Source organism: Balaenoptera ricei, chromosome 15 (genome assembly GCF_028023285.1).
Source record: "Balaenoptera ricei isolate mBalRic1 chromosome 15, mBalRic1.hap2, whole genome shotgun sequence".
NCBI classification, from domain to species: domain Eukaryota; kingdom Metazoa; phylum Chordata; class Mammalia; order Artiodactyla; family Balaenopteridae; genus Balaenoptera; species Balaenoptera ricei.
In genome coordinates, this window is record NC_082653.1 from 21,749,444 (window position 1) to 21,771,522 (window position 22,079).

Genomic DNA, 22,079 nt, shown 5'->3' on the forward strand with positions numbered 1-22,079 from the left:
ATGACTGTGATGCATAAAATACATCAAAAAATGAATTGGCTCTTATTTCCCAGGGCTCTGTATTCTCCCCTGAGAAACAGAACAAAGCCAACTCCTCCCTTTCATTTTCTGAGTTCCTGGTCTGTGTCCAGGTTGTGTGGGGCCGTGGGACATGGCCTTGCAAACTTCCGGAAGTCATCACTAGCCAGGATGATAAGACCTAAAGGAAGGAAGGGAATCAGGCAGTTCCTGAAGTAGGCAGCATTTGAGCTGAGCTTTGGAAGAGGCGGGTGCCTGGTATTCCAAGCAAAAGGAACAGCATGAGCCAAAGCTCAGAGGTGGGAAAGTTTATGTTGTACCTAAGAAGTATGTTACAGTTTGGGGAGCACTTATATGAGAAGGGGCCCCAGGAGATGACGTGGGAGAAGTCAGCAGTGTTCAGGTTGTGAACAGCCCTGAATGTCAGGCTGATGGCAATAGGGAGCCACAAAATGAATGGTTCAAGCCAGGGAGGGCTATTCTGTGTCATGGAGGGAGACCTGCGATAAGGCCTGGTTTGGGACAAGACCACAGAGATGGGGAGCAGGGGGCAGACAGGAGAGCCCTTGAACGTGACAGATGGGTGGTCCGATGGAAGGTGACAAGGAGAGATTTTGATAAAGATAACATCTGAGTTGCAATGATGAGAAAGTGTGCGTCACACAGAGAGAGGCAGGAAGAGCATTCCAAGCAAAGGAAATAGCAAGTACAAAGGTCCTGAGGCAGTGAGCCTGGAGCAGGATGAGTATGGGTGAGAGCGGTGAGAGATGAAGTCAAAGATGGGGTGGGACACAGATCTTTTTTTTTTGAATTTTATTTTATTTATTTTTTATACAGCAGGTTCTTATTAGTTATCAATTTTATACACATTAGTGTATATATGTCAATCCCAATCTCCCAAATCATCCCACCACCACCTCCCTTCCTCCGCCCCCCCTGCCACTTTCCCCACCTTGGTGTCCATACGTTTGTTCTCTATGGGACACAGATCTTAATGGGCCTTGCAGGCCACAGGGAAAAGTCTAGATTTTACTCTGGGTGCAGTGGAAACAGGAGTGATGAGGTTAGATTTACATCTTTTCAGTCTATACTTTGGTTCCAATCCGAACGGTGTGTGGGGAGGGGATGGGGAAGGAGGGGAGGCTCATCAGCTCTGCAGGGTGAGTCAGGCTTTAGGGAAGTGAAGACTTGGCGGTGGGGGAGTGCAGTGGCTGGGCCTGAGGTGACTCGGAGGGCAGGGAAACTCCAGGGACGCTGGGCTCTACTCCAAGTTCCCAGGACCCCCCAGCCTGGATGCAGTCACACCCCCTCCCCCTTTCTCACACACTCAGTCATTGTCCCACCTCACCCCCCTTTCCTGGGCCAGGAAAAGCTGGCACCACAGAGATGTGACAGACCCAGCCCGAGCCTCCGAGCCTCCGATCTGGTGTGTGAGACAGAGCAGAGGGGTCCCACAGCTGCTGGACTTCAAGGCAGGCTTCCCAGAGGAGGTGACTTCTCAGCTCCCTCATCCTCCCCTTGTTTCCTCTGACACAGTTTGAAGACGGGATTCTGGACATCTGCCTGATGCTCTTGGACGTCAACCCCAAGTTCCTGAGGGATGCTGGCCGCGACTGCTCCCGCCGCAGCAGTCCAGTCTACGTGGGCCGGGTGGTGAGCGGCATGGTGAGTGAGTAGCCGGCCCGCCCCAGGGGCCCTCCCTTCCTGTGATGATGGAGGCCAGGCCCCACGCTGGGCACGGTGGGGGGACCCAGGAGATGGGTGAGTCCCAGCTAGGAGACCTTGTATTTGGAGAGACAAGGTACAAATGCGGGTAATGCCATGTGGTCCCTCAAAGCAATCCATTCATTCATTCATTCACTCACTCATCCAGGAAGTATTCATCAAGTGCCACCCACATCCTAGGCACCAGGGAAAAGCAGGTGTAAGACATGAATGGTCTCTAACTTCATAGAGCTTCCGTTCTAGGGTGTGTGTGGGAGGAGACAGGCGGAACCACAGTATCACATGAGTGCACAGTCATAAGTTACGATGCACTCGCCAAAGGGGCCAGATGTGTGACAGTGTCTGAATACAGGGCCTAACCCCAGCAAGGGGCTGGGGGACCTCCCTAAGTGATGAGTCCCGAGGTGACGTAGTAACTGGGAGGAGAAGAGCATCCCAGGCAGAGGGGACAGCTTGTGCAAAGGCTCCCTGAGGAGGGATGGCTGTGGCAGGTTTGAGGAGCAAAAGGGGAGCCAGTATGGCTGGAGCAGAGCACAAGCGGGAGAGGCGGGTGCAGGTGGGCTGCAGAGGGGGCAGGGCCAGACGGTGCAGGCCTCAGGGCCACGGTCAGGAGGCTGCATTTTATTCTCGAGGTTCTGGGAGTCTGGGGGCAAATGACACAATCTGGGCAGGGGCCAGAGGGGGTCTTTGTAAAACTCAGATCACGCCGTGTCACTCCCCTGCCACCCCATGGACAAATTCACATCTCCAGCATCGCCCTCGCTACCTTGACCCCTCTCTACCTCCTCCCTCCCTCTTCTCTCTCCGGTGCCAGCCATCTCTAACCTCCCAGTCTGTCACACCTTGGGATCTTTGCACCTGCTGTTCCTTCAACCTGGAATGCCCTTCCCTGCCTTTTCACCATGTGCAGCACTCACGCCCACCCTAGTGCAGCTGTCACCCTTTCCCCAGGCTTGGTCCCTCTGACGCTCTCGCTGGTTGCAGGTCAACTGCAACGATGACCAGGGCGTGCTGCTGGGACGCTGGGACAACAACTACAGGGATGGCGTCAGCCCCATGTTCTGGATCGGCAGCGTGGACATCCTGCGTCGCTGGAAGAATGGCGGCTGCCAGCGCGTCAAGTATGGCCAGTGCTGGGTCTTTGCTGCTGTGGCCTGCACTGGTGAGCGGCACGCGGGATGTGAGAGGGCCTGGAACCGCCCTTGGCTTCTGTGAGCCCGGGGTCCCTGCAGCCTTCTCCCAGGCCTGATGTGTAACGGAGCCAGGGAGATTTGGTCAAATAAGGGGGCGTCTGATCCCCGTGGTCACGGGGTTTCTGCAGGGAGCCGAATGGTGGATCGGCCCAGGGACTTGAGACGGACTGGCCGGGTTGAATCACAGCTCTGCCTCTGACCCCTGGGAGGACTTGGGCGAGAGAACTGGTGTCTCCAAGCCTCAGTTTCCTCACATGTAAAATGGAGACAGCAGTAACTGACCCAAGTCCCAGGGAGCTCTTAGGACCCGGGGAGATGTCACTTAGCACAGTCTCTGGTTCAAGTTAGGTGGGGTTTGTGGGTTTCCGGGGCAGCTGGGATTCCTCAGCTGGATCCTGGGGCATTTTCTCTGTGTCCATAAGTCGGCTGACAGTGATTGGATGGACGTTTGCAGGGACGGGCACAGTGACACACTTTTCTGTTCGGCCAGACTGCCCATACCCATTCCTCTCTGAATCATTACAAGATCCCGACAAGCTGCTATTATTAGCTCCTCTTAGAGGAGGAAATGGAGGCACAGGAAGAGAAGTGGCTTGGCCAAGGTCGCACAGCTGGTGAGCGGCACAGCCAGGCTTGGAACGAGGTGGGCCCGGCTCTGGCACAGCCTCCTGGCCTTAGACTGTGATGATGAGGCCTCCCGGGACACCATCCCTGGGACAGGAGTGGAGCCTGGCCCCCTGGGCAGCGGGGACAGGCCTCCCCAAGCCTCAGGTCTGTGCTCTGAAGCCTGTCACATGGTGGGGCAAGGCCTGGGGTTGGGACATCAGCCCTCGCCACGGGCAGCAGAGCGTCCAGACTCTACCCAAGTTGAAAGGCACAGGAACCAGGCAAGAGGTGAAGGGTCACAGCTGCTCCTTCCTTCCTCCTCCCAGTGCCCTCACGTCTCCCAGCCAGAATCCAGGGCCATCGGGGAAGCTCTTGCCCTGGTTGATGGTGGGCACAGGGCAAAGGTCACATCCCTGCCCCTCCCCCGTCTCAGAGACTCAACCTCAATCAAAACTAAAAGTAGAACAGAGGTCCTACAGATTATATTTAGTAGGCCCTTCTGTTTCACTTCGCTTTTTAGATGTTACTTTCTTTACCTTACCCTGAGAATATGTTACTTTTACATTTTACATAAAAAGTAACATAAAAAAATGAAGGAGGAAAAACACCCATAATTCCCTCTGTCAGGAGCACCTAGCATCACCATTCGGGCAGGATTCGTGCCTGGGGTCTTCGTCCCTCCTCTGTGGTCTATAGATGCCACTTGACATCCTGCCTCTTTGTCACCTATCATTCCAACACCAGTCCCTTTCCCAGTTACTCCGGGCTCTCTGTAAACTGTGCTGAGGCACAAATGCAGGCCCTCCTGGCCCACGATGGAGTCCCAGTGCACCTGAACCCCGGGCTAGAGAGGCGGAAACAAGGCCCAGAGAGGCAAAGGGACTGGCCTCAGGCCACACAGCCCGAAGCAGCTGGGGCTGGAACGGAAGGGCTCCTGACCTTTCCCTCTTCTGCTTGCCCCACTGTTCACTCCTCACTCTGAATCTCTGTCATTCCTTCTTTCCTTCCCTTCCTCCTTTTCTTTCTACTTCACCCACTCCTTCATCCCATTTGACAAATTAGTCTGTGCCAGGCCTGTGCTGGGCTCTGGGGATATAAAATAAGACAGCTCGCTCACTGCCCTCAGAGGACAAATTAAAGAATCCCTCACACACCTGTATATTGGGAACGATGATGAATCCCCAGTTTTGCTATGAATGCAAATGATGGGGTAATCTAAACCCGGCCGGGTGGCCTTCCTGGCCTAGGGAACAGCATATGCCAGTGTCCTGGGGCTGTTGGCAGCATGGAGTGCTGGAGGAGCCGCGAGGCCGGTGTGGCTGGAGCAAAGTGTGCAGGAGGTGGTCAGGGGCCAGACCCTGCAGGGCAAGGGCCACGGTGGAGGTCTGGCCTTGACCTCGAGGGCTGTGGGGAGCCATTGAGGGTTTAGCAGAGGACTGTTAATGTCAGATTTGCATTTAGAGTCTTTTGTTAGCTGTGATGTGAAAGGGAAAGAGTGGACATGGGGCAACCAGCGAGGTGGGTGCCATTGTCCGGGCAAGGGGATGGCACACCCTTACCAGTGTGCAGTGCTCCCTGGGGTACAGATGGGCACGTGGAGGCCCAAGCGGAGCAGATGTCTCTAGGGCCTCAGCTCACCCCCTAAGCTCTCTCCACTGTGTCCCCCGACCCAGTGCTGCGGTGCCTCGGCGTCCCCACCCGCGTCGTGACCAACTATAACTCGGCCCACGACCAGAACAGCAACCTGCTCATTGAGTACTTCCGCAACGAGTCTGGGGAGATCCAGAGCGACAAGAGCGAGATGATCTGGTGAGGGGGGCGCTCAGTGGGAAGGATCCCCTGGAGAGGAAACTTGGGGCGATTTCTCAGAGGAGGTCACGTTTGAACTGGGTTTAAAAGTTGAACGGTGTTTGGACAAAAGGAAGCGGGCCTTGGAGAGGCTCCAGGAGGGGGAAGAGCAGGAGCAAAGGCCAAGAGGAAGGAAAGTCAATGCAGGGAGCACGAAAGGGCGTCAGGGAGAACACACCGTCCGGGGTCTGCACTGCCAGCCTGGGGGTCTGGTCTTGATTCCAAAGGCTTCAGACTGGAGAGGGGTGTTCTGATGACCGTGGGGACAGATGGGAAGCAGGGGGCGGCGCTGTGGTCCAGGTGGGTGGTGGTGGGGTCTGAATCCGGGCAGAGCCTGTGAGCTGAAAAAGAAGGAAGAGTCGAGAAATTAGGAGGTCAGGTCAGCTGGGCTTGCAGAGCCACTGAGAGGGGCAAGGAGGAGGGGAGAGGGGTTGAGGACTCCCAGTGTAGGAGGGAGCACCCGACTGGGGCCCCCAGAGGAAGAGCAAAGTGTCGGGGGGGATGTTCTGGGGTCAGCTTAGGACAAGGCGAGTGTGGACAGCCCGCAGGAGGTGACCGTGAACGTCTGCGTGAGAGTCCTGGTCCACGTTTTGTTTTGTTTCCCCAACAGGAACTTCCACTGCTGGGTGGAGTCGTGGATGACCAGGCCTGACCTGCAGCCGGGATACGAGGGGTGGCAGGCCCTGGACCCCACGCCCCAGGAGAAGAGCGAAGGTGGGTAGGCAGGTGTGGCCCCATTACCGAGATGAAGAAACAGAGGCTGGAGGGGACCCACCCAACAGAGGGGCTCCTCAGCTGGAGAGGGGCAGAGCTGGGGTGCTAACCCAGGTCTGGCTGACTCCAAAGAGCATGGTGTGTTGGGGGACCTCATTGATATTTTATAAAACACCTCTTTTATAATTTGAAAAGTAATTCATGCACATGGTGGAAAACAGAAAATATGGAGAAGCACAAAGAAAAAAAGTCAAATAGCATCTTTGTCCTCTTCCCCCCAAGAAATTTCATTAACATTCACACACAGCTTCCAATAATTTCAAATGAAGCCTTCCTCAGAATAATATTTTAAATACACACAATATAAACCTAGGGTTCAATTACATTGCAATATAGTTATCAAAATTTTTAAAATAAATTTGTGATATAGTAATATATGCTTTATATAACAAGATTTATTAGTAGAGTCAATAAGTTCCATAATTTCGTGGTAGAGATGAACATAATCTATATTTCCAGTTATCTGTAACAACTATAAAGAGATATAAAAATATCTGTGGTTCTTATGAGTGACAAGTCATAAGTGCACCTAAGACTGTGGTTTTTGGTCTTCTTTCACATTCGAAGGAAGTGAAAATAATGATGTAATTTTTTCCCATCCAAGTTTATGAACTCCTGAATTCTATTTGCTGCGCCTTGGGGGTTCCATGGACCCCAGGTTAAGAACTCTTCCTGCACATGGCCTTTCATCCTGGCCCTGTCACTTCTCCATATATCATTAGCATTTCTCTATCAGATAGTTTTCTGTGATTTTAATTTTAATTTAATGTTACCACATTCCATCAAATGGACGCACTGTAATATAGCTACCAAGCCTCTAGTCCTCAGCATTTAAATTTGTGACCAGTTTGAGGCAGTTGTAAACCACACCCAGATAAACACCTAGCTCTCTTGTTCATTTCGTTAGCACACACTCCCTGAGTCAGTGTCGGACACTGACTGCTACTCTCAGTCTGGGCAGGAAACCAGACAGACACACACCCTTGCCTACAGTTGGCTCCCTCATTTCCTTAAGTGCCTTGGGATACATTTCTGTTTATCAAACACATAGCGATAAGTGTTTGCCAATCCTCATTAGGTAGGTACAAATATCCCCACGTGAAGCCAGGACTCAGAGAAGTTAAGTGACTTCTCCAAGGTCACACAGCTAATAAGAGACTGAGCTGAGATTTGAACTCCAGAAGCTGGGTTCCAGGGTCCCCTGGAATTCTTTTTTTTTTTTTTTTTTGTCTTGTTGCATGCCTTGTAAGATCTCAGTTTCCCAACCAGGGGTTGAACCCCAGGGCCCTGGCAGTGAAAGCACAGAGTCCTAACCACTAGACCACCAAGGAACTCCCTTCCCTGTAATTCTTTTTTTTCTTTTTTTAATTTATTTATTTGTTTTTATTTGTTTTTGGCTGTGTTGGGTCTTCGTTGCTGTGCGCAGGCTTTCTCTAGTTGCGGCAAGCAGGGGCTACTCTTCGTTGTGGTGCGCGGGCTTCTCATTGCAGTGGCTTCTCTTGTTGCGGAGCACGGGCTCTAGGCACGCGGGCTTCAGTAGTTGTGGCACGTGGGCTCAGTAGTTGTGGCTCGCGGGCTCTAGAGCGCAGGCTCAGTAGTTGTGGCGCACGGGCTTAGTTGCTCCGCGGCATGTGGGATCTTCTCAGACCAGGGCTCGAACCCGAGTTCCCTGCATTGACAGGTGGATTCTTAACCACTGCGCCACCAGGGAAGCCCTCCCCTGCAATTCTTAATTCTTACCTGATGCTGCCTTTTTAGAAATGGAATCCCTGAGTCAAAGGCTATATGGTCTGTAGGTTTTCAGCTACGTGTGGTTGAATTGTGGAAGATTTTGGAGGTACCACCCTCCCCTCAGCCCAGGCTCATCTTACCCTCCTCCTACTCCCAACCAGGGACATACTGCTGTGGCCCGGTTCCCGTTCGTGCCATCAAGGTGGGCGACCTGAGCACCAAGTACGACGCCCCTTTCGTCTTTGCCGAGGTCAACGCTGACGTGGTGGACTGGATCCGGCAGGATGATGGGTCCATGCACAAGTCCATCAACCACTCCCTGGTCGTGGGGCAGAAGATCAGCACAAAGAGCGTGGGCAGAGATCAGCGGGAGGACATTACCCACACCTACAAGTACCCGGAGGGTAGGGGCCCTCGGCTCATCACTGCCTTGCAGATAAGCAGCTTGTTTACCAGCCCAGAGGGCATATGTGTGTGTGTGTGTGTGTGTTTTCTGGCAGCTTGCAAACAACAATGATCTGTAGGTTACTCTCCATTTCAAGAAATTCCTTAGAATCAGGTGCAAACTTGACAAACACACTGGGGGCAGGGGGACAGTGGTAAAGGATTATTCATTTAGGAAAAGAATTCTATATTCCACAAAAAGATTTCATTTGGTTTTTAAGCCTCGCTTTCTTTGTTGGTTTGACTCAAACTGAAAGGGATGGCTGTTATACAAGAGAGGCTTTCATCTTAACAGAAAAATCATGATGTCCATGTTGTTTAACAGAGCTTATTAGTGGTGGGAGCTCCAACAATAGATGGTCAATTCCATGCTTTTTTTAATCTTTATTTATTTATTTGGCTGCACTGGGTCTTAGCTGCAGCATGCGTGATCTTTAGTTGTGGCATGCGGGATCTTTAGTTGCAGCATGAGGGATCTAGTTCCCCGACCAGGGATCGAAGCCGGGCCCCTTGCTTTGGGAGCACGGATTCTTAACCACTGGACCACCAGGGAGGTCCCTCCATGCTTTTTTATTGCAACGTATTTGTGCTGAAGAGGCTTGGAAGTCCGGAGGGGCCATGGAAGAGAAGTTCCTGGAACTCTGTAGTGTTAATTGTTTTAGCATTTCACACACAGGTGGGGAAGTGGGCATGAAGGTAGATTGGAAAGGTTTAAAGAGAAATGGACCAAAAGAAACTTAAAGATAATAAGATGGGCTCAATCAGACACAAAGATGAAGCTTCTTTCTGCTACTAATATTAAATCAGTAGTGGGAAAAAGATGTGGTTTATTTTAAAAATTGGATTTGAGCACATCCAATGGCCAATTCAATAGACAGATATTTTCTAAGCACCTACGATGTGCTAAGCACAGTAGGGTTCACAGAAGTGACTAAGAAACCACAGCCTTTATCTGACCCCCGTTGACTCTCCAGGGCTGACTGGGGATTGGGTATTAAGTGGCCGTGCTCTAGTGGGAAGGGCTAAAACAGAAGGAAAAGATGCTTTCCCTGGCCTCTGAAAGGTCTAGAGCTGATGATTTGATAGAAGAAATAAATATGTACCCAACAACACTGGGGACAAAAATAAAAGGCACATGGGGAGAAGTAAATGGAATATAAAGCAGGGGGCAGTCATTCCTGCTGGAAAGCTCAACAGGTAGAGAAGGGAGGGAAAGGATTTCAGGTAGAAGTGGTCCCTGTGCAAATGCTTAGAGGTGAGAAAGTTCTCATTGTATCAGTGCCTACTAGGCACCAAACACTGTTGTAGGCATTGGGTATGACTTAAGATTAAGTAACACAGTCTTAGTCCTCAAGAGGCTTGAGAGTGTAAGCATATGAACAGAAAAAAACCTGGTGGCCCAGAACACCATGACAGGCAATAGACAGCTATGAAACTCCAAAAGACATTGTGACTCTTTCATCCTGGGAAAGGAGGAGTCAGAGAAGGTGTCCTGGAAGAGGGGTCATTTGGGGATGGGTCTTGAGGGATGTATAGGAGTTCACTTGTGGAAAGTAAATAAAATACTCTTTCCTCCTCCTGGCACAGTAATGTAAAGAAGGGGCTCCCTCAGGGGTGCTCTGAGTCACCAGGACTCTGAGAAGCCAGCTTGCCCTGCTCCCAGCCTCCTTCTCATTGATCCCCCTTCCAGCTGTGATGAAGCTCTCTTCCCTGTCCCCACAGGGTCCGCAGAGGAGAGGGAAGCCTTTGCAAGGGCCAACCACCAGAACAAACTGGCTGCTAAAGAGGAGACAGAGGTGGCCATGCGGATCCGTGCGGGCCAGGGCATGAACAGGGGCAGCGACTTTGACGTCTTTGCCCACATCACCAACAACACTGCCAAGGACCACACTGGCTGCCTCCTGCTCTGTGCCCGCACCGTCAGCTACAACGGGATCCTGGGACCCGAGTGTGGCACCAAGAACCTGCTCAACTTTTCCCTGGAGCCCTTCTCTGGTAAGGCCCTGTGTTCCTGGAGCAGCTGTTGACTACCCTGACGACATGCTAGGTTGTGCCCTGAGAGCTGAACGTGTGCCATCTACCTAACTCCCATCGCCCTCACTGTGGGTCAGGCCCTGTCCTCGGCACTTTATAAATAGCAACCCAGTTCCTTCTTATAACAAAAGTAGGAGGTGGATTCTTTTGTGGCCCCATTTTCCAGATGAGAAAACTGAGCACAGAGAGGTTAAGTAACTTTCCCAAGGCCACACAGGAAGTGACAGGATGGAGACTTGAACCTGTACTCGCAGCAACTATTCTATTTCATTCCATCTCATCTTCGCAGGACCCCTGACTGCTTTCCCAGACTCTCTGCTGCCCCTTCCAGCAAATTCCTTTCCTCCATCTCCAGCAACTCACACTACAGGTGCCTCTCCCCAGAGCCCCTTTGAGAACCTCTCCTATTTCTCTGGAGGTTCTCAGGCTTAGAGAGAAGAGATTCAAGACGAGCACTACCCAGAGAACTTTCTGTGATATAAGGATGCCCTGTATCTGCGTTGTCCAGTGCGGTGGCCACTAGCTCCATGTGGCTATTGTGGGCTTGCAGTGTGGCTGGTGTTAATTATGGGACTAAAGTTTTAATTTCACTTAAACAGCCGCATGTGGCCGGAAGCTGCCATACTGGACAGTGTGGCTCTAACAGTGATAGGAAAGGAAAAGTCCTGATCTTCTCCTCTTCCATGGCTCCAGTGCCTGGTCCGGCCTCCCTGGGAGCAGGTCCCCTTCCCCTTTTGGGGCTGAAATAATGTCAGTAGCTCACCCAGCCCTCAACCCTGGGCAGAGCCTCTGTCGCTCTGGCTTCTTGGTCGGACGCCTGCACAGTCATCGTCCCCTTGATCCCTTTCTCTGCTGGCTTTGTCACCACGCCTGGTTATCTCCCTAAAATTAAGCTGGAGGCCCTGAGAGGGGTTGCAGCTGCCGAGGTCACTTAGGGAGGCGGCACGGAGCCCAGTCTCCTATCCCCCCCAGCAGCCCATTCTCCGTTCCTGCACTTGGAGCCTGTGGGCATGGGGAGGGCAGGGGGGTCTTCGAGTTGGGAGAGGACCTGTGGTCAGCATGATCTGAGGAGAACATCAGTCAACCCTGGGGCCTCTATCTCAGACCCACCTCAGGCACCCTGGAGCCACACGCCAGGACAGAGCAGACCCTCTGTCAGGGTCCCTGAGCAGAGGCAAAGCTCTAGGGGCAGAGCCACGTGGCACCAGGGCTGGGGCCCCAACACTTATGCTGCTAAAAGGGGTGTTCGGAGGCCAGACTTGGCTTTGTATCTGGCCTCTCCCACCTTCTGTTATTATTATTATTATTAATTTTGGCCGCGCCATGTGGCGTGTGGGATCTTAGTTCCCCGACCAGGGATCCAACCTGTGCCCCCTGCATTGGGAGCTCAGAGTCTTAACCACTGGACCACCAGGGAAGAACCTCTCCCACCTTCTAGATGTATAACCTTGGGCCTTGAATCACTCATCCATCAAATGGGGCATTACCATGCCCCTCATGGGCTGCGAAGGAGATGTGTGCTCAGGAAAGATCTGGAAAGTGTATAATGGTGCCTGGACACGGCAGGGCTCTTCACTGTTCGCTGAGCAAGTGCCGACAGGTGTGCAGAGGCCGAAAAGCGTCTTTTCTGAACCCTGCTGTGCCAGGCAATGGTCTCAGGGCCGGGCTCAGTGCTTCCTGAGTCACTGCCAACCTTGCTGGTGTGCAGAGGACTCGGCTCTCATCTCCACATCCAGGCCCCGAGTCAGGGGCAGGGCTCCATCCCTACAGGTGTGTGGGGTGGTTGGGATACCGAGGTCCTAGTTCCTGCAATTCTGCCCACAGGCTGTGGGCTCTGGCTATTTCTCTTCTCCATTCCAGGCCCTGGGTTCCCCATTTGTACAAAGACTGGTTAATCTTTGAAGAGCCCTTCCAGCCCCTTTGTGTGAATGCACACGTGTCAGTTCTTCCTCACGCTCAGAACTGCTTCAAAGGGAGGAAGTGTCTTTCCTGGAATGTGTATCATAAGGTGAACTCCAATCTGAACCAGGGATGCCAGAATAACTTCCACCCAGGCTGCTGTTGAGTCACCCTTTGCCTCCCAGATACCCTCAGGCCCTTCGCAGCATTCTTCTGCTTCAGCCACAGCCCCAGTGTTTCTTCCTGGGGATGTGTTCACAGAGGAGGGGTCCCTCCTGCTACGGAGACCTCTGAGGGGCACAGCCTGTCGGGAGAGGGCAGAGGAGAGCAGTGGTCCTGCGTGTTGCCCTCAGGTGGGGCTAGGCCAGGATGCCCTATTGAGGCTTCCAAGGCCAAAGTCAACCTGAGAGTGATTCTCCCACCCTGTGAGACCCTGAACTTTGGCTGAGTTGCTGGTTTTTCTCTGATGATAAGATCTGGGGGATTTCCATGTGCTAGCGGACAGGAAGCCAGGCCTAGGACAGCTGAACTGAATCCAGCTGTCCCCCACCCCGCCTCCTTGCTCTCTCCCTTCCTGCCACCCACCCCTTCTCTCTCTCTGGATACCCTCACCCCTCTAGGTGGGTCATGAGGAATGCAGGCAGCGTGATCTCTGTGATGATCAAAGGAATCATCTAAGGAATGAATAGACACTAACCGCAAACGTTTACCTCTTTCAGCCAGCATCTGGCCCGAAGCCAAGGCCAAGGCCCCTGGCCTGTAGACGGCAATTCTCAAAGGTCCAGCCCCACGCTGACCTAAGCCTCCTGGAAAAGTTAACAGCTGGGGCCACCTCCTCCAGGCTCCTGGAGGACAATGGTTTCCTTCTTTCCTGTGGAGCCGGTCAGAGTTTCCACTCTGCTCCACCAGGTCCTGACCCAGGAATTTTCACTCCTTTTTGTCCTTTTTGGCAGAAGTTTTGGGTTTTTTTTCCCCCCACGTCATCTGAGCAGAGGTTGGGGCAGATCCACCCCAGTAATGAGTGACTAGAGGTCTGGGCACACATTTTCCAGAGAGTGGGACAGGGAACACCAATGTGCCCAGCCAGGACCTGGACCTTGACTCATGCAGAGAGAAGGTGACCGTCTGCTCGGGCCTTCACGGCCCTAGAGATGACCTCCCAGCGGGTGCTCACTGGCCCGGGCACCCCATATCCTTGCTAATCTCCCTCTTTAACAGTAAGCTCAGGTCTCAAACTCAGAGCCCTCAGCAAATGAGAATATCGGCCTGAATTGAATAAACATGACTTTGTTTGCTGGTGTTTGTTTTTACCAGCTTCCTTCTACTTACGGTAAATGAGACAGGTTTTCTGCAAATAATGATGAAAAGGTTCCCTAAGCAAAAAAGGTTAAAAAGTGAGGGGACTGAAAGAAAAATTATTTAATGAGGAGTTACTCAGACGTGTGGAAAATCACATGAATGGCTGGAGTTTGGGAAACGCTGGTCTAGTGCAGGGACAGAGGGGACAGATGGCAGAAAAAGAAGAAACAGCATCTCCCATCATGGCACTGGGACAGTGAGGAGAGGTTGGCTGGGCTCCATGTAGCCCCAGGACCGTCCCTCCAACATTGCTGTTTGATGGGGGGAAGCCCGAGGAGCAGAAGGGATTTTTCCCAAGGTTCCCTGCGACCGAGTGAACAAGCAGGGCCTGTGGAGAATCAGTCCTGTGCCCTTTTCACTGCTCCTTCCTGCCTCCTGTAAGCTGGCCCCTGGTGCCCTAAGGCTTCAGTGTTCTTGTCAGAGAAATGGGGCTGCAATCCACACTTTGCTTCTCTGCAGTGGGAGGGGTTGGCCCTGCCGGCTTCTTTCTCACCCCTATCACTTGTGTGGCTCTTGCTCTGAAATGACCTCTGATCTTAGCTCTGCCCAGTGGGTGCCAGATGTCCCAGGGAACAGAGAGGGAACAGAGGAGAAACAGAGAGGGGAGGTCATCTTCCCAGGCTCACACAGTCAGTCAGTGGCCAAGCAGGGCCAGCTCTCCTGATCTGAACACTTACTGGCAGAAGTGTTTCTTCATCTGTAAATGGGTACAATTCTACCGACCTCATGGGGGGAATGGAGGTCCTGAGAGGTGGAGTGACTTGCCCAGCATCCCCAGTTAGCAAAGGGCAGAGGCAGGATTAAAGCCCAAGCCTCCCCTCCCCACTTCCTCGCTGGGAGCCTTGGAGCCAGGGCAGGTGAGGGAAAGTGCTGGGCCATGCACATCCATTCACCAGCTGTGTGACCTCGAGTTCATTACTTGCCCTCTCTGTGCCTTGTGGAGATGCCATAGGAGAGGTGGGGGCCACGATTCAGATGTCATGAGTGCTCTCCCCTCTCCCCTCCTGCAGAGAAGAGCATTCCCCTTCGAATCCTCTACGAAAAGTATTGTGACTGCCTGACCGAGTCGAACCTCATCAAGGTGCGGGGCCTCTTCGTCGAGCCAGCTGCCAACAGCTACCTGCTGGCTGAGAGGGACATCTATCTGGAGAATCCAGAAATCAAGATCCGGGTAAGGGCTGGCTGGGTCCCCGGACAGGTCCCCACACGTGCATGCACCTCCCCTCCTGCAACCTCAAGATCTCTGATGCCCGAGGTTCCTCAGATCCTAGGTTCATCAAAGAAAAGCATCATGAAGCAGAAAGAATTTGGGACTCACAGCCTCTAGGAATGAATCCTAAAATCCCAGAGTAGTAGGATCATGGCACTTAGGGATCTCAGACTCATGGACCCTTAAAAGCTAAACTACTAATGCTAGATTCCCAGGTCCTGGGGCCCTGGTGGGGCAGGAAGGGATGTGTTGTTAAGGGCACAGACTCTGGAGTCTATTTATTCATCTATAAAATGGGTGTTGTAAGGATTAAATGTGCATCTACAGGAAGCACATAGAACCGTATCCAGCACATTATGAGGGCTCAATAAAAACTGACTATTCTTATCACCAACTTCATGGTCATCATAGTGATTCACTTGGAGGAGTCACAGCCCCAGATCCCCAAACGCTGCAGTTACAAATAAATGGTAAAGAGCAGAGCAGGAGGGAGTGGGCACTGTGTGCCAGACAGTCTGCTAGGAGCTTGCACATATTAGCTCAGTTAATCCTCATGAGAACCCTGCGGTCAGGCATGTCTCTCCTGTGAATAAACCAAGGCTCAGAGAGGGTAGTAACTTTGCCGAGGTCACACAGTGAGAAAGGGGCAGAGATCAGCCTGGCTTCAAAGACTCTGATCTTTCCACCCTAGACCCTAGAATGAGGGAGGCATTTTACACATCCTGTGGGTGCATGGAGCCTCACTTCAGCTCCATGAAGGAGGCCTGGGCAGGTGTCATCATCTGTGTTTTCCAGATGAGGCAAGGAATGTTAGCGGCGGAGCTGGGCAGACATTGGGCCAAATGGCAGCAAAGATGGAGATGGCCCAGTTGGGACCCTGCATGCCCTTGAGGGGCTGTGGGCTGCTCTCCCTCCGTGCTGCCCCTGACATCTGCCCCATGCCTCCTCTAGATCCTGGGAGAGCCCAAGCAGAATCGCAAGCTGGTGGCTGAGGTGTCCCTGTGGAACCCGCTCACCGTGCCGCTGTCAGGCTGCACCTTCACCGTGGAGGGGGCGGGCCTGACCGACGAGCAGAAGACCGTGGAAATGTAAGTGCTGGTCCCTCCAGCCTGGGGGCCTGGGAGCAGAGAGCAGATGCTGCGGGCGGAAGGGCGCCCTCCAGCACTGAACCCAGGCCCGTAACCCCCTCTTCATCCTTCCCACACACCCACCCACACACCCGCCTAATATTCCCCCGTGTCTACGCCCAAATACCCACACGTTAGCTGCGTTGTGTGCACATGTGTTCACAAACCTAAACAGGTACACATTCACTAAGCACCCACCTCGGGACACCCGAGTCCTCACATACACACAGGTGTACATGCGTGCCTGCGTGGTGTACCCTCATGGATACATATTTATATATACGTACACTTACGAGCATACACACTTCTTCTTTTTCACTTTTTCATTGTAATGTAATTTACATAAAGCATACAAGTCACGTATGTACAGCTGAATGCATTTTCATGCATGTGGTCACATGCGCATCCACACTCTTACCCCCAAGCACGCCATCCACTTTCACGTACACACACACAAACACACCAGCCCCTCTACACATAGGAGGGCAGATGGCCCAGACCTTCAGAGAGTGGTGAGCGGGACCCATTTTATTCTGTCGGCACAAAGCTATACATCCATGGAGTTTCTGGGCTAAGATCTCAGTAGTCATGTGTCATCCTGGCCTGTCCCCATCGTGGGGACCAGGCCAGGGCCCTGATCTCACCCTCTTTCTCTCTCTTTCTCCCAGCCCGGACCCCGTGGAGGCGGGGGCGGAAGTCAAGGTGAGGGTGGACCTGCTGCCCCGGAACGCGGGCCGCCACAAGCTGGTGGTGAACTTCGAGAGCGACAGGCTGAAGGCCGTGAAGGGCTTCAGGAACGTCATTATTAACACCTCCTAAGGGCCCCCGTGCCAGCCCCACCTGAGCCAGCCGAGGGCCCCCAACTTGACCCCAATCTTTATCCCAAGCTAATGAGCAAAATTTGCCCCTTCTTGGGCCCCGGACCCCAGGGCAGGGTGGGCTGCCTATGGGCGCTCTTTGGAATTGAATGTACTTCCGGCCCATCTGGTCCCCCTGAGCCTGGCTCCCCACCTCCCTCACCTGTGAGGAATGTTTTGTGCCTCCACAGTAGGAGCCCTGATCTTGGCTGACTGGGCCTGGGGGGTGGGCCGGGGAGGAGGGACTCCCGCCTCCCTTCCCAGCCCAGATGCCATTTGGAAAGCCACTGACCACCCGCCATATTGTTTGATCAATTCCAGAGCCCCTTCCCTGGGAGCAGGTGAGAAAAAGTGTGCCCAGTGACCAGATCAAGGAACTGAGCTCCCTAGGGTGTCCTGAACCCCTTCCCCAGATTGTGCCCAGGCCCCAGGGGTTGTTGGCAGAGCCTGAGCAGGTGCAGATCGGGAGGGTCCCAGGAACAGTCCAGACCCAAGCTCCCCCCACATCCCAGCAGCCCCGGCCCAATAGTACCCCCGCACCCTGCAATTGTGAGGCACCTACTAAGTGCTTCCTGGGCTCACACGGCCACCAACCCATTTAATTGCCATGGGAAACTGCAGAGTGGGAGCCGCTTTCTCGATGAGGAGACTGCAGCTTGGAGAAGGGAGGGGGCCCACCCTGCACCGCTGCATATTTGCAAGGCTGCTTAATATGAAGGTGCAGGAATGGAGCCAGGCCTTCTGGCTCTGAGTCCAGGGCCCCGTTCACCACACCAGCCCTGAGCTGACTGTCAGAGAGGCCATTTGGGGCCTGATCAAAAAGGATCCAGTTAGGATGAGGAGGTGGGGAGGAAACTGGAGGGGTTAGAGCCCTGGGTTTGAGCCCCAAGTCTGGCCAGCCACTGCCTTCCCCTCTCTGGGCCTCAGTCTGCTTCTCGGTCACAGAGTGGTGGAACCAGCTCGTCTCCAAGGCCCCTTCAGCTCTGCACTGCTGGTGCCTCATATGACTCAGCCTTGCCAGTGACATTGAGTCTTACTCCCTGGCTTCACAGAGCCTTAGGTCACAGGCCAGGATGTTTCGGAGAATGAGACCATGACCATGACCACCTTCCTGCCCCCAGCCCTGTCTGAGTCCCCCACCTGTGCCCAGGCATCTTCCTTCAGAGCCCAGTTGTAGGGGAAAAGAGCCCCGGAGGCCCCTGTCCTACCCGTGACCCCACCCACCACAATGCGTAGACTTCACAGGAGCCTTAAGTTGCCTGTGCTGGTCACTCACCAACAAAGCTGGCATCTCAGCCACCCCCTCTTTGAAGAGCCAGGGCCCTGGAACACAGCCCTTGCCCCTGACTAAGCTCGGGGACCCCACAAGTTGCCATCTCTGACTTTACCCCTCGCTCTCTCCATGTGACTGGGCCTCCCTCAGCCTGGAAGAGGGAAGCGGGGAGAATTCTGTATCTGGAGTGGGGTCAAAGCCTCCAGAGTCCCCCAAATCCCAGAGAGGGATTTGGGGAAAGTCACGCTGATGCACGTAGAACTTTCTGCTTTGCACAGGAAGAAGCACTTGAGCCGAAATATATATGTTTATATAAATATCGCTCGATTTCTCTATGGTTTTATAAATACTTCTGGGTTCCAAGCAAGCAGTAGATGTGCTTTTGAGCCACAAAGAGCAAGTACTGAAATAAAAGAGTTTATTTTTCACATTCAAACCAGGTCTGGTCTGTTCGCTGCATGCTTTTGAGGAGGGTGGGTAGGTGAGCTCACTTAACATCTGGACCAGCCACTTCCTGCCTAAGAGCCTTTCCCTAGCCTCAGTGCCTCCCTCAGATCTAAACTTTACTGGCATTCAATGCTCTACAACTGTCCAGCTCCACCTCCAGCCCCTTCTCCAAACAAACCATGTTCAGACCAGAATGAACTGCCTGTATCTCTTCTAACATCCTGTGTACTTGTCAACCTCTTAGCTTGGAGTGCCCCTCTTTTTCCTTACCCAGCTTGTGAACTCCTATTCATCTTATAATGCTTAACACTAAAGTCACCTCTTCTGTGACGCCTACCCAGATTTCTTCTCAGAACCCTGGAACATGGACAACTCAAACATTTATCACAGTGACTTTTAGTTCCATGTTGATATACCTGTCCCCCTCCCCATCCTGTCTGAAGTCCCCAAGGGCAGAGACCAAGAATCTCTTAAACATACACTAATAAATGCTGGATCAATGTGTTTCAACTCAGCTCACATAAGACCAGTGCTGTACAGTAGAAATATAACATGAGCCACAAATGCAAGCCATATATGTAATTTAAATTTTCTAGTGGCCATATTAAAAAGAGAAAAAGAAACAGGTAAAATACATTTTAATAATGCATTTTATTTAAACTAATATGTCTGAGATATTGTTATTGCAACACATAACATAAAAATTATGAGTGAGATATTTTACATTCTTAATTTTCATACAAAGTCTTTTAATGTGGTGTGTATTTTACACTGACAGCCTGTTTCAATTCGAACCAGCTGCCTTTCAAGTGCTCCATGGCTGCAGGTGGCTACTGGCTACTACATTGTGTTACCGAGCAAGGGCTCATGTGCCTGCCACACAGAAAGCCAAACTCTGACGTTGGGTGTTTGCAGCAAAGTAAGGTTTTATTTGCAGGGCGCCAAGCAAGGAGAATGGGTAGCTCATGCTCAAAAGACCTGAACTCCCCGATGGCTTTCAGGGGAAAGACAGTGTGAGGGGATATGGTCGCAGGATGCGTGATCAGCTTGTGGACCTTCTTCTGATTGGTTGGTGGTGAGGTAACAGGTGATGTTTCAGGAATCTCAACCTTCTGGTTCCAGCCAGTCCGGGGTACGTGCTTGTGGTCAGCATGTAGCCGCCATTCTCCACCTGGGCAGGGGGGGGTCTTAATTTCTACAGAACAACTCAAAGATATGCATCAGATCGTTATCTATATCCTTTCAGGAGGAACTGGGAGCCCTGTGACTCTATGGTCCTCATCAGTAACTGCTTGAATCTGCTCTTTGGAACTCAGGGAAGGCCTAGGAGACTAAAGCCTTTTTTTTTCAAACAAGAAACAGGGGACACAGAGGGACTTTTGTACCTGGGAAGTCCCCACAAGGTCCTGCTTGGTTTCAATCCCCTCTTTTCGTTGATACTCTTTAATCCTTAGGGGAACAGGGGTGGGACAAGAAAGTGAATAAAGTTTTGGACAGAGAGAGATGAATCATAAACTCAGCAGGGGAACTCAGTTTCAGGGGACTCAGTTTCAATTGAATGGTTCCAGGTCTAGACTGATTCCAGGAGTGTGGGGATTTGGTCATTCATGTCATTCCCCACCAATGAAGCACTAATCAATGTTGTTTTTTTTTAAATTTTATAGCTACTTTATTTATTTATTTATTATTTATTTTTGGCTGTGTTTGGTCTTCGGTTCGTGCGAGGCTTTCTCTAGTTGCGGCAAGCGGGGGCCACTCTTCATCGTGGTGCGGGGACCGCTCTTCATCGCGGTGCGCGGGCCTTTCACTATCGCGGCCCCTCCCGTTGCGGGGCACAGGCTCCAGACGCGCAGGCTCAGTAGTTGTGGCTCACGGGCCCAGCTGCTCCGTGGCATGTGGGATCTTCCCAGACCAGGGCTCGAACCCGTGTCCCCTGCATTAACAGGCAGATTCTCAACCACTGCGCCACCAGGGAAGCCCACTAATCAATGTTTATTGATTGAATAGATGATGGAAGACAGTCTCTGCCTTCAGGGAACCCATGTTGAAACATCTGACATGCATGCAAAAAATAAATCAAACTCAAAGCGTGACATCACATTTTCGGGGTGCTAAATCCTTCTGTTCCTTAAAAACTACACCTGGGTCTGGCCTTGATGGCCTGAGCATTTTATCAATTAGTGACCAGCAAGAAAATAGAAAACACTCGGCTATTTCAGGTGGAGAGGGAGTTTACAAGGGAAACTGACTCCAAAAACATCTGAGGTGCTGGAAGAGCAGAGGGAGAAGGAGTGGTACCCAGATATCGGGAAGCAGCTGCCACCCAGGATGCTCAGGGGCCCAGGAGCCGGTCCCCACCCCCCAGCTGCTGGAGGCACTGTCACTCCAGCTCTGGAACCAACAGAGCTGCCGAATCTACAAATCCTGCTGAAGTCAGCCCTGGTAGGAGCCAGAGGCAGGCTGGCATCTCTCATCCTGCTGCCTTCTCCCCACTGGCAGATCCTCAGTAGAAATAGCTGGTGAGGGGCTCTGGCAAATATCATTTTCAGGCTTCCAGCCCCTGAAAAACAGAGATGGCAAGGCAAGGGTTGGGGGGCATGGAGCTGAGTGGCCGATACCTATGGCTGCTCCCTTTGTAAGAACACCCTTCCAATCATCTCCACCAAAGGAACTCAGCTTTCAAAACCCTGCTCCAGAGAGACCTCCTCTGTGAAGCCTTCCTGGACTGCAGCCAACTGCTTCAAGCTCTGTTCCCCTTGGCATATGGAAGAGAGCCCTTTACAACACTCAGGTTAGCCTGGATTAGGACCAGCTGCTGATGTGCCTGGCCCATGCTCTGGAGCACCCCAAGAACAGAGTCAGGGCACACCTCACACAAGGGGGTCACCAAGTGGACGCGGTACTGCCAACTCTAGCTCTCAGGCCTGACTGCCTCGCCTCCTGAAGAGAGACAGGGCTGCCCCGGCCAGGTCTGCCAATGCTGGACAGATTTGGAGGGCCTTCCTGACCACCCCCTAGGCCTGCCCCACCCCTGAGAGCTCACTAGCCAGGAACCCAGGAAGGAGGAAGGCTTTGCTGGTCACGTGGGCCCATTAGAGACAGGGGAAAAGAGCCTGAGCTCCTTCTCCACAAACCAGAGGCAAGGGTTGAGTCTGCGGCCCTACACAACAGTGCTGGGCACAGCTCCGCGACAGCTCAGAGCTACTGGGCCCAGACCAAAGCTCGGCTCATAGCCTGGGTGTCAGGGGCCTGGATTCTGGAGCCAAACAGACCTGGGATCAAATCCTGGCTCTGCCACGGGTTCACAGTGTGGCTTCAGGCAGGTTCTCAAACTCTCTGTGCCTCTGCTTCCTCATCTGTCGAATGGGGGTGATTTGGTGTCTACTTTCATGACTGGTGTGTAAGTTCAATGTAACAGTGCCCATAAAATATTCAGCTGGCTCCTGGCACATTCTAACCACATCAGCCAACTTTCCTCCAGGTCAGCAACATTTATATGCACTGAGTTATTCACTCCTGAAACAATCCTATCCA

At 52.5% G+C, this 22,079-nt stretch overlaps 2 protein-coding genes across 3 annotated transcripts in view; one reads left to right on the forward strand and one right to left on the reverse strand.

Moving 5' to 3' along the window:
* TGM2 (transglutaminase 2) overlaps nucleotides 1–18,534 on the forward strand; it is a 32,225-nt gene extending 13,691 nt beyond the window's left edge. Inside the window, exons 5-13 of the mRNA XM_059898981.1 lie at nucleotides 1,555–1,683; nucleotides 2,728–2,905; nucleotides 5,216–5,351; nucleotides 6,001–6,104; nucleotides 8,057–8,299; nucleotides 10,062–10,334; nucleotides 14,642–14,802; nucleotides 15,793–15,929; nucleotides 16,637–18,534. Coding sequence (XP_059754964.1) covers nucleotides 1,555–1,683; nucleotides 2,728–2,905; nucleotides 5,216–5,351; nucleotides 6,001–6,104; nucleotides 8,057–8,299; nucleotides 10,062–10,334; nucleotides 14,642–14,802; nucleotides 15,793–15,929; nucleotides 16,637–16,787 — 1,512 coding nt within the window. The 3' untranslated portion in view covers nucleotides 16,788–18,534. The remainder of the gene's footprint in view (nucleotides 1–1,554; nucleotides 1,684–2,727; nucleotides 2,906–5,215; nucleotides 5,352–6,000; nucleotides 6,105–8,056; nucleotides 8,300–10,061; nucleotides 10,335–14,641; nucleotides 14,803–15,792; nucleotides 15,930–16,636) is intronic.
* Nucleotides 1,414–22,079, reverse strand: part of RPRD1B (regulation of nuclear pre-mRNA domain containing 1B) — a 107,727-nt gene continuing 87,061 nt past the window's right edge. The window contains exon 8 of one of the 2 annotated variants that reach the window (XM_059898982.1): nucleotides 1,414–5,731. In XM_059898982.1, the coding sequence (XP_059754965.1) occupies nucleotides 5,621–5,731 (111 nt within the window). In that variant the 3' untranslated portion in view covers nucleotides 1,414–5,620. Of the gene's footprint in view, nucleotides 5,732–19,282; nucleotides 21,106–22,079 lie in introns of those variants that run through there. The other variant, XM_059898985.1, reaches the window with a different exon arrangement.